Source organism: Pholis gunnellus (assembly GCF_910591455.1).
Source record: "Pholis gunnellus genome assembly, chromosome: 2".
Taxonomy (NCBI): domain Eukaryota; kingdom Metazoa; phylum Chordata; class Actinopteri; order Perciformes; family Pholidae; genus Pholis; species Pholis gunnellus.
In genome coordinates, this window is record NC_136536.1 from 26,629,063 (window position 1) to 26,644,321 (window position 15,259).

At 44.6% G+C, this 15,259-nt stretch overlaps 1 protein-coding gene across 2 annotated transcripts in view; it reads right to left on the reverse strand.

Annotated features, from left to right (window-relative positions):
* atp2b3b (ATPase plasma membrane Ca2+ transporting 3b) overlaps positions 1–3,471 on the reverse strand; it is a gene marked incomplete at both ends in the record, with an annotated part of 58,194 nt that extends 54,723 nt beyond the window's left edge. For both annotated transcript variants that reach the window (XM_079182267.1, XM_079182266.1), the window contains one exon: positions 3,225–3,471. In XM_079182267.1, coding sequence (XP_079038393.1) covers positions 3,225–3,471 — 247 coding nt within the window. The remainder of the gene's footprint in view (positions 1–3,224) is intronic.
* Positions 3,472–15,259: the final 11,788 nt, after the last annotated feature.

Sequence of the window (15,259 nt, forward strand, 5' to 3'; positions counted from 1 at the left end):
CAAATACACTGTATGTATTATAATTTTGTTCGCATTAGCTTATTTTCTCATTGCACAGCTCCTGTCTTCCTCTGTTGCTCTGCTTCCAGCCTGCAGCGCTGCTTCCAGCACAGCTTGTTTTAAGGAGAGCTTTTATCCAATCAGATTCAGCCCCTATGTCTCTATGTAAGGAGAGAGGCCCGATGCCCGCTAGAGAGCCTTTGCAGATTAAAGTATATGGGGACGATATTGTTGATTGTCATAGTCTTCAACCAATCAGATCTTTAGTTTGTCATGTTGGGCGTATTCTTTGACGTGCCGATACTACCCAGGTAGCCTGCTAAGTACGTCTGCATTAAGGTGCACCATGATTGGTCAGTGGACCAGCGCGTGACTAATGTGAAATTTAAGGAAGCTGGCAGAAGTTAGTTGGAGTAGTAAGAGTTCAAATTGAAAGATATGGAAGAAATTATAACATTTTTAGGGTTTTGCTTGGTGTAGTTTATTTATTTTTATGAACGGTGTTCCTGGCTGAGAGCGTTGCACATTTTATGGCTGAGAATGTGTTTCATTTTAACTGAGCATCTTGGTGTTTGGAGCTATGCTATGCTAACCTGAGGACGCCATAGCACGGCAGGACACTATGATGCTTTTGAAAACTTTTGGAGAGACTCGAGTGGATCTACAACTCAACGAACACGTTCGCAGGGAAACGGAGCTCCACAAGCGCCGGTCGGTCGCAGTCGCTTCGTCCATGAATCGAGAACAACTTCTTACTGGAACTGAAACGATGTACTGGGATTAAACTCTTTGCCAACAAAGAAAGGAGGATGGACTTTGTCTTTAAGTGAACAGCACTCGGTAAGTGACAAACTGCGTTTGTTTATTTACATCTGCAGTAACAATATTTGAATGGCTCGTGCTCTTGTGTGGTGGAATGCGTGGATCCGCTGCAGGTCTGCTGGATTGATGTGTCATGCTTTGTTGTCATATGAATATATGTGACTGGTTCTTATGACTTTGTGGTTGTCATTGTGTTAATTAAGTTGATTTGACTATGCATTGTCCGTTAATGATGCAGCGTCCCGTCATGCACGGATTCACGTATCTGCACCGTAGCTGTTCAACTGTAGTAGGACAGCACAGAAGGCCCAGGTATAAAATGCACGGCCCGCCACTGGTTTTGAGTAATGACATTAGATTTCTACAAGACATCATCCTTCATCAGTGTTTGCATTTGGCTGGATCGTCATCACAGATGACACCATATGTCATCTGTGGGAGTCAGCGCAGTGAAAAAGAAACCTGTCCAAGAGCAGCATTAGTGTGTGTCCGTGTCTGCTGTTTGCCAACTGTGCTCTGTAGGGACAACTGCAGACACAGACTCTGTGTGTATGTATCTGCTGGGTTTGTTGGGACCTGCTGCACTGATCCCTGACCAGCCCGCAGTATCAAATTAGCAACACTCAACACAGACTTACTGTAACTTAACACCCACCAACTCTCTCACTTTTTCTCCATCTCTCTCGCTCACACACACACACACACACACACACACACACACACACATACTCAGTCATCTTTCTCTCTCTCGCTGACTTTCCCAGCCAACTTCTCTGTTTTGTTGCTAGGCTACAAACTAGTTGAAGGAGTGGGCGTAGTGTGGTGACACACCCCTGTTAGAACACGCAAGTGTGCACACAAACACACACACACAAACACACACACACACTATAGACACAGAAAACCAAATTCTACCCTCACTAGTCATTACAAATCTTTCATTATTATATCAACTAGAGTGATTACTATTATTTTCATTGTGGATTAACCTAGTGACTATTTTTACAATGGTGTACAAATTGTGAAAAGCTGGGAGAATGTTTACCATTTGATAAATTACTTTATATTCTTGGATTATTAAAACTGTTACTTATTCATTTTCAGTCAATCGATTAACGGACCAATCACTTCAGCTCCAATTATTATTCTTTATTTGTCTTTAAAAACAGAATAGATGGAAATAGACTAAATGATTTAGAGCTGAAAGGATTAGTCAATTAATTGATTAGTTGACCATCTTTTTTTCATTAAGCTCAATGTAAATGAAAAACAATTGGTCAATGTACTTCCGGGTCAGTTAAGCACCATGGAAACAACCAGAACAATTGAGCGGTGGCAGCTCCGGATACGGGCCTTCACTTAGAAGCTGTAGCAACTTTAAACCAGCAGGGAGTTAGGGGAGTCAGGGCGGTCCAGGATCAGTGACCTATCTGCTGCTGCCGTTACACAGGTTAGACCCAGCTTTGACCTGCTGAATTTGAGTTGCTACATCTGCTAACTGAAGGTCCATCTCCGGAAGCTTGCGCCTGTTCTCCTCCAGGCCAAGTAGTCTCCTAAAAGGAGAGACCGCGGGGTACACTAGCTAGTGAATTCTTATGTCATTTGTGGTCTGATAAACAGTACGTTTATCAGTGACCCTATCACAGAATCTTCCAAAAGTGTTTATATATATATACATATATATATAAACAATGACAATAATCAGAAGTTGCAGTTCTGTACATGGACCTATTAGAGATTCTAGTCAATCCTTGCTCACTTTAACTCCATTCATCCATATATGGATTTACTCTATCAGCTTCCCATCCATTCATTCAGCCATTATAATCCCATCATCCATTCACCAATCAATTCATCCAGGAGTCCATCCCAGCCAGGATTACAGTCCAGAATAAAATGTGTTTTGACGGTTTGATGGAAGTAATTCATTAATCGGCCTCCTTCTGTCTGAGATGTGCTGCACTGCAGTAATTGTAGCATTTTTGTTAAATTCAGTCTACTTGTGTAGTACTAATGCATGAGTGAAACAGAATTCATTCAGTTTTTGTGATCAAAACATTGTGTCAGCAGGTTAGTGATGACGGTGTAGAAATCAGACGGATGATTTGGACACAGTTTGCAGAAACACCACTCACGCGATGGTGTTAATGTGTGACTCCACCCAAGAGTACAATGTCATCCCTCCTTCCACTCCTTCTCTCAATCATGTATCCACTCTACAAATCCATTCATCCAGCAAGCCAGCAGTCTATTCACCCATTCATGTATCCACTCATCCACCCAACCATTCCTTCCATCTCATCCATTCATCCAGCTAGCCATCTCCTCCTCCATTATTCATCCATCAACCAATCTACTGTTTTTACAGTTCAACAAGCATTCTTCCATCCAGGCCTGCTCACCATCAGTGGTGCTGGACTGTAGTCTCTGGCAGAGCCCCTCTGTGTCTCCGTAGCTCTCCTGGATCTTCTGCAGGGCATCGCTCCCTCGGAGCTCCATCAGCTCCGTGAGCTCCGTCACCGTGGCCCCAAAGTCTCCCCCTGCGACGCTGCCGTCTGCCCTTCCTCCTCCGCTCACGCCTCGCGACCCTTTGGGATAAAACTCCACTGCGCTATTTGCCATTTCACCCATAGTGGCTGTTGTTGACATGTCAGTAAGGTTCTTTTTGTGTTTTGTTCCTCCTCTCGCCCTGTAGTCTGTTCTCCACTCAGTTCCCCTTTCGTTTGGATGGTGGAGGGTTGTTCATGTGCTCAACAGTGAGAATCTTGGTTTGGTCTTGATTTCTTTCTTAAAAATGTGTAATCATAATCACACCTAAACCCTTTTCTAATTTCATTTAAGGGTAAAGAAGGGGCATTCGTTATGTATTTTTTGTTCGCCTCACTATCTTGGCCTAGCCTCCCACTGCTCCTTTAATTCTCCATAACTGGAGGAGGAGGAGGGTGAGGGGGATCAAGGACAGCAAGCAGGGGCACTTCAGAAGCGTGAGGTCTGAAGGAATCCAGCTTTCTTTTCCTTCGACTCCTCTGCGACTCCGCTCTTTCCTTGTTTCTGTCCCCCTCCCTCCAGGGTCACGGCCAGTCCATGGACAGATGGACGGACGGGCTGACAGACTCACAGACGGGGACAGAGGGGTGATGGACGGGTGGAGAGAGGGGCGAGCAAGGCTGATAAACCAGACACAGTAAGTGGATCCAGTTCAGAGGTAGCTATTGCTGCACCACCAGGACCTAAGAGAGAGCAAGAAGAGATACAACATTACCACCATCATTAAGCTGAGACTCAAGTTGTGATATGCGAAGGACACACATACAGAGATAGCTAGCTTTATAGACAATCACAGCCCTGTAAGTCAACCCAAACCTCTCCTCACTTTTGTCCACACATTTATCCATGTAAACACCTTTGTCTCACTTCATGCAATGTTTAAACCTGCATAAATTCATATGTTTGGTTACTTTGGGGGCAACACAACACACTGTCAACACTGACATATTATAACTTTATGAAGTGGATATGGCTAACATGCTAGCAAACAGTGACATATTGACACATGTCCAATAGTCACTCCACCAACTGAATATTAGTGCTGTCCTGAATACCATTTCAGTGAATATTTGAAGCTTCGGTTTGAAAACCAAATACCTGACAACGAACGAATATCCAAAGAGAGGAGCATTTAGTCCAGCCCTAAAACATATCTGTCTCTTTAGCTGCTAAATGCTCCATTATGTTCACCAGCTAGTCTCTCGCTCTGTCTGACTGTAATGCTGGTAGGTAGAGAACATTACATTTGGTTTTTTGGTTTTTAGCTGAAAACACCTGCCTGCTGCACCTGCAAACAACTCTGTTGAGAACCAAAACGCCAAAACACTGAAGTTGCGCGCCGTAAAAACCAAATTAATAATTTAAAAGTTACTAAAATGCTCTGAAGAGGTCAAAGGAGCTGTAGAGTTGACATTCATTTATCAGCTTTAAATAATTAACAAAAAAAGTCCAAACAAAGTCTTGGATTGAGGTTGCCGCATTGCATTCCACCAGACCTTATTTCAACTAGCTCCAAAAATCAAGCAACGTTGTGAATGTTCCTTTTGCTTTCATCCACTAAGAATAAAAAAATAGAGGTATTACATTTTTTCCTTCCCTTTAGGATGGAATGTTTCTATATATAAGAAACCCCGTGGTGGTCTGTGTCTCCCTATCCTGACTGTCTGTGGCTCTCAGCTCCAAGCCCATTGCTTCCTACTCGAGATTTCAATGTTTAAAAACACCTCATAAATATATGGCTTCATTTCGAAAACGGCTCAACTATTTCCTTAATCAACTTGGCTCTGAGGTTTTTATCAACCATTACTCAAACAGGAGCTTTTGTTGCTCGAGTTCTAATTTCTAGCAATGTGTTTTTAATACTTCCTGGACAACAATGGAGCACTATGGCACAGTTCATTGTTAGTTTAGTTTTTTCCAAGAAAAATAAAGATGATTACCATCATCCTCGCATAGGTTAACCCAGGTAATGTTACCTTAAACCAGGTGTATCCAATCCATCCACTTAGTCACAAAGCATGCTGTGCCCGGACACATCCACGTGCCTCATAGGTGCGATTGATTCAGGGTCACTTTGTCCAGTCTAATAAAAGGCTTGTGATGCCCGAAAGAGGGAGATGTCCTGAAGTGAACTGCTCTTGTTGAATCCCCTGAAAAACAATTTCCTAGTCACTGAATTAACATTTCAACCCATCTCTGACTCTGATTTAATTCAAATACATCTCACATCGATGGCGTTCCAGTAGAACGGCAACTTCAGCCTCACTGCGTGGGACAAGGCTTCACCCCACATGAGCAATTAGCTCTGCATGTAACCAAATATCCTCAGCATCACACATGACACAACGTATCCTAAATGCCCGGTCCTATTTTACATATGGATGAGCATTAAGAAAAGAAGGGAATCTCATCATGAATTCCTTTTTCTCCTCCCTCCTCTCCACTCTTCACTCTCCCTCAGCTCCCTCTGTCTCTTGCATCTTCTCCCTCCCTTTTTTCCTCTCTGCCCTGCCATGCCTCTATCCTGACTGAGAGTGTTAGTTTATGACTGAGTCACCCTGCTCTGCCTTTGAAGCTTCCTCTCGCTCCATCTTTTCTTATTTGCCTACCCTCCCATCTATCTATCTTTATCTATCTCTAGCTATCTGTCTACTCTATCTAAACGGGTTTACTTGGTTTGTCTCATTACTTGTTATTATTTTACCATCCGCTTTCTCCCTCCTGACTCCCTCATTTTGTCGCTATCCCTGTCTATCTGCTTCCTGCTACTGCAATCATTTATTTACTCAGCCAGTCGTGCATTTCCTTCCCAGCCCGATCTCTTACTCACTGATTCTGTCTGATTTTATAACGCTCACGCAAGAAAAAAAGCTCTTCTGTTCAGCCTCCCAACTACGTATTTGCAACTAACTCTGACCGTGTCTCTCTGTTTGTCTCAGAGCTTTGATATGCACAGTGCATGTGTGTGTGTGCGCACATGTGAGCCTGCATTACATAAATTGCAATGTGTTACACAATTGGTTATGCCTTTTTAACTCTTACACACAAACACAACACAAATACAGTTCAGCCAGGATACAAGCATTACAAATGTGCAATACACAAAAAGACACCAACAGCCCGGAGACATCCCTTACATGATCACTGCCATGACGCACACACACACAGATGTGTCATACAGTGCTTTCAAAATGAAAGTAGGAGAGGGTGGGGGGGCTGTACTGGCTGAAAATGTGTTTGAACATGAAAAGAGTCAGACAAAAGGTCACCACAATCCTCAGTGGCCTGCCTATTTATCCTGAATGCTAGTCCTGCTTCTCTGCACACCATCCCTCAGGGGGTCGCAGAAATTTGATTTTTCTTTTTTTTTGTTTCAAAAGAAAGTGGCCGTTCTTTTCCCTCGGGTATTTCCCCTTTATCGCAGAGGCAAGAGAGTTGAGGAGGGTACAGAGTGGGGACACAAGGGAGAGAAGGTCCTCATGGGATTTGAGTCTAAGCCAGCAGGGCCTCACACGCTTTGTGACTGTGTGTGAGCTGGATGGGGCAACTCGGGCTACAAACACAATATATGACTTAACAAGTAGGTAGGCATCCGTGCGTTCTTGTCTGAACTCTATCTGCACATAATTGGTGTGTGAACTTGTCAGCATTCCGTCCACGGTCCACCTGTGCACCTGCAGTTCCTACTTTTCGGCAGGCTTCTGAAGGGTCACCCCTGGCGGGGGCACTTTCAGCTGGGCTGCTGCCTGCCGTCGCTGGCTCGCTGCCAGCCACACACTTCTATAAATGCCCAGCGGGAATAGCACACTTAGAAGTGTGGAGCCAACAGGGCACAGATATCTGCATTAACTGTGGAGCACATTGAAGCAAGTGGATGATGCTGACGATGACGAGGATGATGATGGTGACAGCTTGGCAAAGGAAGGGGTGTGTGATTGGACTTGGAACAGAACGAGAGAAAGAAAGAAAGTCCCAGTTGAGAGTGGCCGATGTCCACTCTGAGTGTCTATCTCACACACATGCAAAGACTCACACTCACAGAGTCCCATGTCTGTCCCACATGAGCCACTATCCACCTGCACCCAAGGCTACACACACATACACACATACACACACACACACACAATACTGGCATTTGCCAGCATACAGTGCACTTCGGTGCAGGAATGGCCCCATGAAACAGTGCTTCCCACACAAAACGACCTTTCCTGGTCACCTTCAGACGCGCCCGAGCTTCATCCCTCTGCTCATCCCCATCACATATATGGCAACAGGAGGAGATGCTGATTAGTGCCGAGAACTACACTACACTGTAGGCCAACTAAAAAAATCAAGGAGAAAGTGAGTGGACGTATGGTGCGCCACATGCCTACCCTATGTCCCTCCGCAAGGTTACCGGCCCGGTCCAACTCAAACCGACCCTGAGCAGGGCGACTTATGAATGTCCCCTGGCCGCAGATCATTACCAGATCGAATCGGTACCCCCGCAGCTCAGCGCTGCAGGTGCGACGCGCCGTAACAGAGACAAACAACGCAATTGATACCCAATAGCTTATAGCATGGTGCATACTGGCGTTCGGGAACACCTAGAGAGCGGCAGCCCTTCATCAACTGACACGGGACACGACTGGATGGATGGATATCATTAGCCCTACACAAGCGCATACACGCGCGCACACGCATCCACACAACTCCCTCATAATGTCATAGCGCTGTTTGCCAGGAGAATTATGGTATGCCCTACTGTGTAGGCTATTATTATAGCTGTTTAAGGCCTGTGGGGAGACATGCCACATTAGGCCTTGTTTCACACTCTGCAAGTCCGTTAAAAACATCCATGCTACATGCTACTATTGAATCACGGCGCATCTTCACTTATAAAATCGGCGCTTGGGCGCCCGGGGTAAATAACAGTCACGCACGCGGGCACGCACGGACTCACCGACTCACCGTGCAGGCCGAGCTCAAGGACATCAGCATCAGCGCGCGAGCGGGGAGGCAGAATCCCCGTTAATCTGCGTGTGCGTGGAGCAGAGAATGTCCCAAGCCGGATGAGAGTAGCTATACAGGGGGGCACCGGGGCTGCGGCAGCTCCGGTTGCCTGGCGTCCGAAGGAGTGGAGGGATGAAAGACGACGACGGTGCTGATGAATATTCCGCTCCGCACGGTCACCTGACGGTTGGTCGGCGGAGTTCTGCGGCGATTGAGGAGAGAGAGAGAGACAGAGAGAGAGCGCGAGAGAGAGAGCGAGAGACAGAGAGAGGATGCGCCGGGTTGAGGGTTTAAACACCTCCGTTGCAGGGGGGGGGGGGGGGGCAGTCCGTGCGCCTAGACGAGGACTAGCTGCTCCCGGTGGTGAGAGCTGCTAATTTGACAGAATTAGGTTAACTGTTAAGGGCACTGTCAGAAAAAGAAGAGAAAAAAAGAAAAGAGATGCCGCGTTGAGAGGAGAAGCTCATGCGACATCTTCGGAGGAGGAGGGGGGGGTTGAGCCACTGAGAGAGCCGGCGCGCACAGGAGCTCGGTCGCAGCATCCGCGAGAGGAGCCGAGTGACGGGGGGGGGGGGACTGTATACGTCAACCCCCACCTACTCGGCTGCGTGATGACGACACCAGACACGCCACAGTGTAGCTTTACCCTTTGGAGTTTTATCAGTTGGTGTTTATGAGCCATCTTTTACAAATAGCTATACTACTAACACCGTCATCACTTTGTGATGATTCTTTAGTAGATTGAAAATAAATTGGACAGAAACTGGATAGCCTAATGAAAGAGATGCATGGGGAACTTGAAACGACTGCATTTTAAAACAGAACTTAAATTAAATCAACTAATATTTTCTATTAAACATGAGCTCACCTGATACGAATGTGTCAATTTAGTTAATTTAATTTCTCAGAATGATTGCTGAAGTTCAGTTCATTTTTACTTTTTAAGGAATTTTTAAGACACCAACTTGTGTTTTTAATTAAAAAAAAGCTTTAAATGGTTTACTGTGTGTGCATAGTGTAGGTCACAGACGGGTAATAAAACACTGTACCTCTAATTAAAACTTGTCATCTTTATTCACAGGGTATAAGAACATGGAACATTTTGTGAAATATGCTAAACATGGAATTCAGAGCATATCTATGGCCTCCACATGGCTCTGTGCAAACGGCGACAACAGTGTCAACTGTTTACCGTAGGGGGGACTGAATGGTGGGTGCTACACATCCACGACACCATCGGTGGGGGGCGGCCTTATCAGCTGTAACCGCCGAATGAGATTAGAGCAGAGCCCCCTCTAAAGGGTCACAGGATACATCTGAGGGGTCTGAAAAACTGAAGCACAAATTTGTAATCTTTTTTTTTTTACTTTTCTCAAAATTATCGTGGACCTCGACCAGTTAAAACTATCTAAGAAATCAAGAAGGGAATTATCTCTTTGGCTCATAGAAATCTGAAACTAACCAAATTTAACCCCAAAATGTTGGGAATGTTGGGAATCTTTGGCATTGTTGATCATACGTCTATAAATAAAATAATTTAAAAAGTAACTGAATTAATGATTATTTCACTCTGAAATGTGCTGAAGTAGAAGTGTAAAGACGGACAGAAGTGTGGTACATGAGTACTTACTTTATTTACCACCACTTTATTTTAACTTCTAGTAAGTCAGTAGAAATCCAACATTTATATTGTTTGCACCTATATCCTTGACCACATTTGGGATTCAACATGTATCCAGTTAATGAAAGCTTTTCCATTTGCTGTTCCAAACATTCGATATCTAGTTCTGGGAGGAGTCCTCAAGGGCACAGGAGAACGATAGAGAAATGGGCGCTTTGTATGTGCATAGCTGAAGAGGCAAAGAGTGGCACTGACTTAAACTCTAACTTGTTGGATACAATGTTTGGTTGACAAGTGAACAAAAGTGCAAAAGGTGCACATTTACTATACCTGGGGACGCCGTGGAGCCCACACAAAGAGCACTGGAGAACTGGGTCCCCCCTGTGAGAGGTCCACGGATCATGGTTCTGGGAGAATAAACCCATGATTGTGTTTAGAAGCAGCAGACCCTTCCTCCTCTTCTCTTCCTCCGTGCGACCAAACTAAGGAGAGGCCAGAGGCGCTGTCCGTCGTGCTGAAAGCTAGCACACCCTGATGCTGAAGAACAAAGGACCATATACATTCATTTCATACAGCGCACGCACACACACACACACACCAGCCCAGCTCACCCACACCACCCCATCTGCATGCATGTCTTTACCCAACTGGCTACTGTCAAAGCTTGTTATGCAGTGAGCCAGTGTGAGGAGAAAGAGGAGAAATGTATTTATAGATGAGAATCAGATGAACTTATTAATAGATATCCTCTACACTGCAGGGAGATGGACCACAGACTTGTCGGTCCATGCAGCACACACACTCATGTACACACGTGCACACTTCTTGATGAAAAGCTTTGTTGCTGATTTTATCTTTCCCTTTTCTTATCTTTAACTGTTCCACATCATCTCCCAGAGGCAAATATAAAGAAAATTCACACTTTAGTTGTGGATGGGTACTAATCTGTTTCATAATTTCCACAAATATTTCTCCTTTCAAACCTCTCATCTGGAAAGAAGTGGAATCTTCTAAGAATAGGAGTTGTGCCTGAGTAGTGGCCAAGTCACACAAATGTTGTGCTTAGGCCTGCTTAAAACACTCTTAACTGGCATTTAAAACTGGACTAACATTATACTGAAACTGCTTTCAAACATACACATACACAGACACACCTTGAAATCACCCACAACTTGGCTGTTCTTCCTTGACTGGTAGCCTACAGACAACATGCATTCAAAGTCAAATCAAATTATTTAGACCAGTTAACGCAATCCAATAGAAACATGAGCAACCAGTAAAACAGAAACTGTCCAGTAATAACCTCATAACATGACCAGATTGTATTTCCATGATAAATATAAAAACAAGTAACATAACCGAAATCTACAGGGTCGATAACTAAACAATATGACAGCAACTTCTCTTACAGAAGCGAGAGAGGAGAAGCTAAATGCTAACGGCAACATGTTAATGGTGTTATGGCAGGTCTGATGTTTACCACGTTCAACATCTTAGTTTAGCATGTTAGCATGTTAAACTTTGCTAATTAGAACTGAACACAAAGTACAGCTGATGCTAAGGCTGATGGGGATGTCATTGGTTTTGAAGTGTGTGAACTCATGGACTAGAGCAGTGGTCGCCAACCCGTCGATCGCGATCGACAGGTCGATCTCGGAGACTTTCCCTGTCGATCTCCAAAATAAAAAATAAAAAAAGAAGAAAAAGAAAATCCTGTGGTTTTATTTTGAAGGGGATTTTGTCTGCAGCCTGTCTGCTCATCATCTCCGCTTGTTTGCACGTCTCAAAACGCGCAGCTAGTGGGCCCTACCGAGGCGGGTCTATGGAGCAGTTTAGCCAATTGCTGATTAAAGATATAAATGAGTGACATACAATTTAGCCAATCAGCGTCCTCAAATAGATTCAGAGTGGGGCCAAAACGATTTGGCCCCAAGCTGCGCGTTCTCGTCAGGAGAAGTCTCTACAGGCGAGTGCGAGCGCCAGGCGAGCACTGCTCCTCCAAGACCCGTTTGAGAGCAGAAGTTTGACGGAGATTCTGCAGTTAAAGAGCTGATCCCAGATCAGCCTGACCTCACAATCAGACAGCAGACTAGCGGGAAAGGGAAGCAGAACATGAAGCTTCTCTACTAGCTGCACCAGACAGGTTTGGCTAGCTCAGGGGTCGGAAACCTTTACTATCCAAAGAGCCATTTTGCCCTATTTTCCACCAAATAAAATGTGTCTGGAGCCGCAAAAGCTATTTCATGTCAAATTTCTCTCCACATATCAAGCATTTAGGTAAGCCAGCATCGTTGGCAGTGAAAGCAAATGAATACGTCCACGCAGAATTAAACTCTATTTTCCTCCGTGACTTTTCTTCTTTTGGATTTATCCATCGATAGTTTACCGAGGGTGGAGGTCTGTAAATGATCAATGACTTACAAGAAAATGCGCGTTGCGATGTAAGATGCAAGTGGCGGATCGCGTAGCGCGGCCGTTTTTGAATCTATTACTATTTTGCTCGACACGTTCGAATCCAGGTTGATGCGATCTTTCCATAAATATATTTTCTTCAATGTATTTCTTTATACATGGCTGTGATGTAGTGCTCACTTATACAATCGTAATCCCCACAATATATATCAGATGTGGCTTTTAGATCTCCAGCAATATGTTTGTGAATGTCATGCTAACAACTTATTTAGCTTTTTAAAACAACGGGGACAGATCCAGCACGGACAGTTAGGGAGTGAGGGATGAGGAGGTAAGGAAACATGAGAACAGCAATGTAGGGAGTGAGGGATGAGGAGGTAAGGAAACATGAGAACACCAGGGTAGGTGTTAAGGAGACAGACGCCTCACAGACTGCCTCAGACTGGCTGTCTGTGCGTATGAGCCGAACTACAAGGCACTCACAGACGGTGTTCAGTCACAGCATCACACTGACTTGAGTCACATGACCTCTGATGGCATTGTGATGGGACACAGAGCTGAACTGCACTTACATTAGTTGCACTGACTGAGAATTGTGTCAGTGTTGTGTTGTAACGTCAGTTGATAAATACAACAGTTAATATTGGTCGTTCATCCAGCCTGCTCATTGCAAATGTGTTTTTTCTTGTTCATATTGTGTGCGGTTAACAAATAATTTCCTTTTTATGTTGCACTGAAATGAAGTCATGTAGTGTGTTCTTGGTCACATCAATTTGAAAGCTGGACCAAAGTGTTTGATTTCATTCAATTACAATTAGACCAAATAAAAAGCCTCAAGTTGTAAGTACAGTCTGGACAGTCTTTTTCTCTCAACGCCTCAATAAGTAGATCTTGCCGGTCACCAAGGCAGAGGTCAGGGATCTTGGGCTTAAAAAGGTTGGTGACCACTGGACTAGAAGCTCGTGCTCGTGATAGCATGAGATGTAAACAGTTGGTCTCCTCCTTAGCTGAGCTATAACGTTAGCTAATTGAGTGGTGCTAGGTATGGGTTAGCTATGACCCTCTTGTCCAAGAGAAGATGCACACTTCCTTCTAAAATGGGATTCGGTTGGCAGGTGTAGTTCGGTAGAAAGAAATAGTTCCTACATGAAAACGCTCATGTGGATTATCTTGAGTTACCAGGTCATGATTTCTGGAAAGAGACGTTGCTGTTGAGTTTCTCAAATGTTGTTTTTGGCACTTTGAGCACCACAAGTTGGAAGCCATCTAGTTCCATTATAGTGCAGAGAAGGCAGACATCTCTGCGGCCGATACCTCCAACACTAGGAACTCACACCAAAACAAATTAACACTACAGGTAAGAGGGAAATTTCCCCAGGCGCCTGTCATGGGCAGCCCACTGCTCCCTGATACAGGGATGGGTCAAATGCGGAGACAAATTTCCCCCTTAATGGTATAAATATAGTATAAAAATTAAAAAAGCCCTTTAAGCTCTCAATAAATAATAACTTAAGTTTCAGAGCTTTTCTGCATTTTACCTATCTTTGGTTATAGAAAAATACTTGAGATTAGAAACCAAGCTTTCAGGAACTCGTCTCTAACAGGCGATATTTGTATTAATGTTGCCGGTAACAAAGGGTGCATCTTGAAAGGTCTTGATAGACTTTTGACTGATGGCTTGGCCTATCTGCTGACCCATCCATTGTTTCACCTCAATCATCGTATGCTGTCTTTCAGCTCCATTCCATCCCACATTACTAAGAGCGTGCACACACACACAAACTTGCTTTCTTAAATCTACTGTCTATGCATTTAGGCATTTAGTGTTTGGAAGCGGTTAGTTGATGTCTAATAGGTCTGAGGCTGAAGAGCTTTTATCGGTCCAAGGGCACTCAACTCCTAGACTGCATGCCTGATATAATATTAACATCCCAAACTGTCATTTTGACATAAACACACATGCACACAGAGACATACACACACAGCCAGTCGTGTGTGTGTGACCTTCTGACTTCCACTCCAGCCCAGAGTAAAGGCTGAAGTGATGTGTAAGCAGATCAGAGGCGCACAGCGGAGAGGAGAGGCGATCAGAGCAGGCTGGAGAGTGTTGAAGTGTGATGCAAAGATAAGCTCCCCCCATCCCTTGCATGTTCCCTCTGTGCCTCCTTTTTCTCCTCACCCATCCTCACTGCACTTCCTTCGCTCGTTTTTCCCTTACTCCTCCCGACTCCTTTCCTCAGTACTCCTTCCCATCTAATGGTTAATTCATGAAGTCTGGCTGAACATGCACCCTCTCCATTATTAATACAACATTAGGGAGACAGAGGGAGGAGGAGAGGGGGAGGAGGCTGAAAAGGAGAGGGGAAAGATGTGCGAGACAGTGAAGAGGACAGAGGGTGAGAGAAAAAGGAGTGGAAAAATGACAGAAGTTAGGTAGAGGGTGAGAAGGGGAGACAGAAGGCAAAGGAGATGCCGATGGAGATAGAGAGAAGAAAAAGGTGGAGAGAGGATAACAGGAATGGAGCAAATGAAGAGAAAGACAGCCAGATTTTACCCCGGCAGCTACATGAGGGAGGGAAAAAAACCTGGAGTTAGAGGAGAGTGACAGATGAGAAGAGAGAGAATGTGTCAGGAAGAGGAATATTCTGACATGTGATGCTATTGGGATGCACGCAATGACTCTTGTCCCGTGAACAGAGGCAGGCTGCATGAGACAGAAAGAGAGACTCTGTGTGTCAGTGTGGATCATGTGACTGTGACTCCAGGACACACACACACACACAATTTTACAAGACAAATACAGAAAAGTAAACAGAAGGTGATTAAAGTAACCTTTATCAGTATTCTTCAATAATAAAGTGTTGG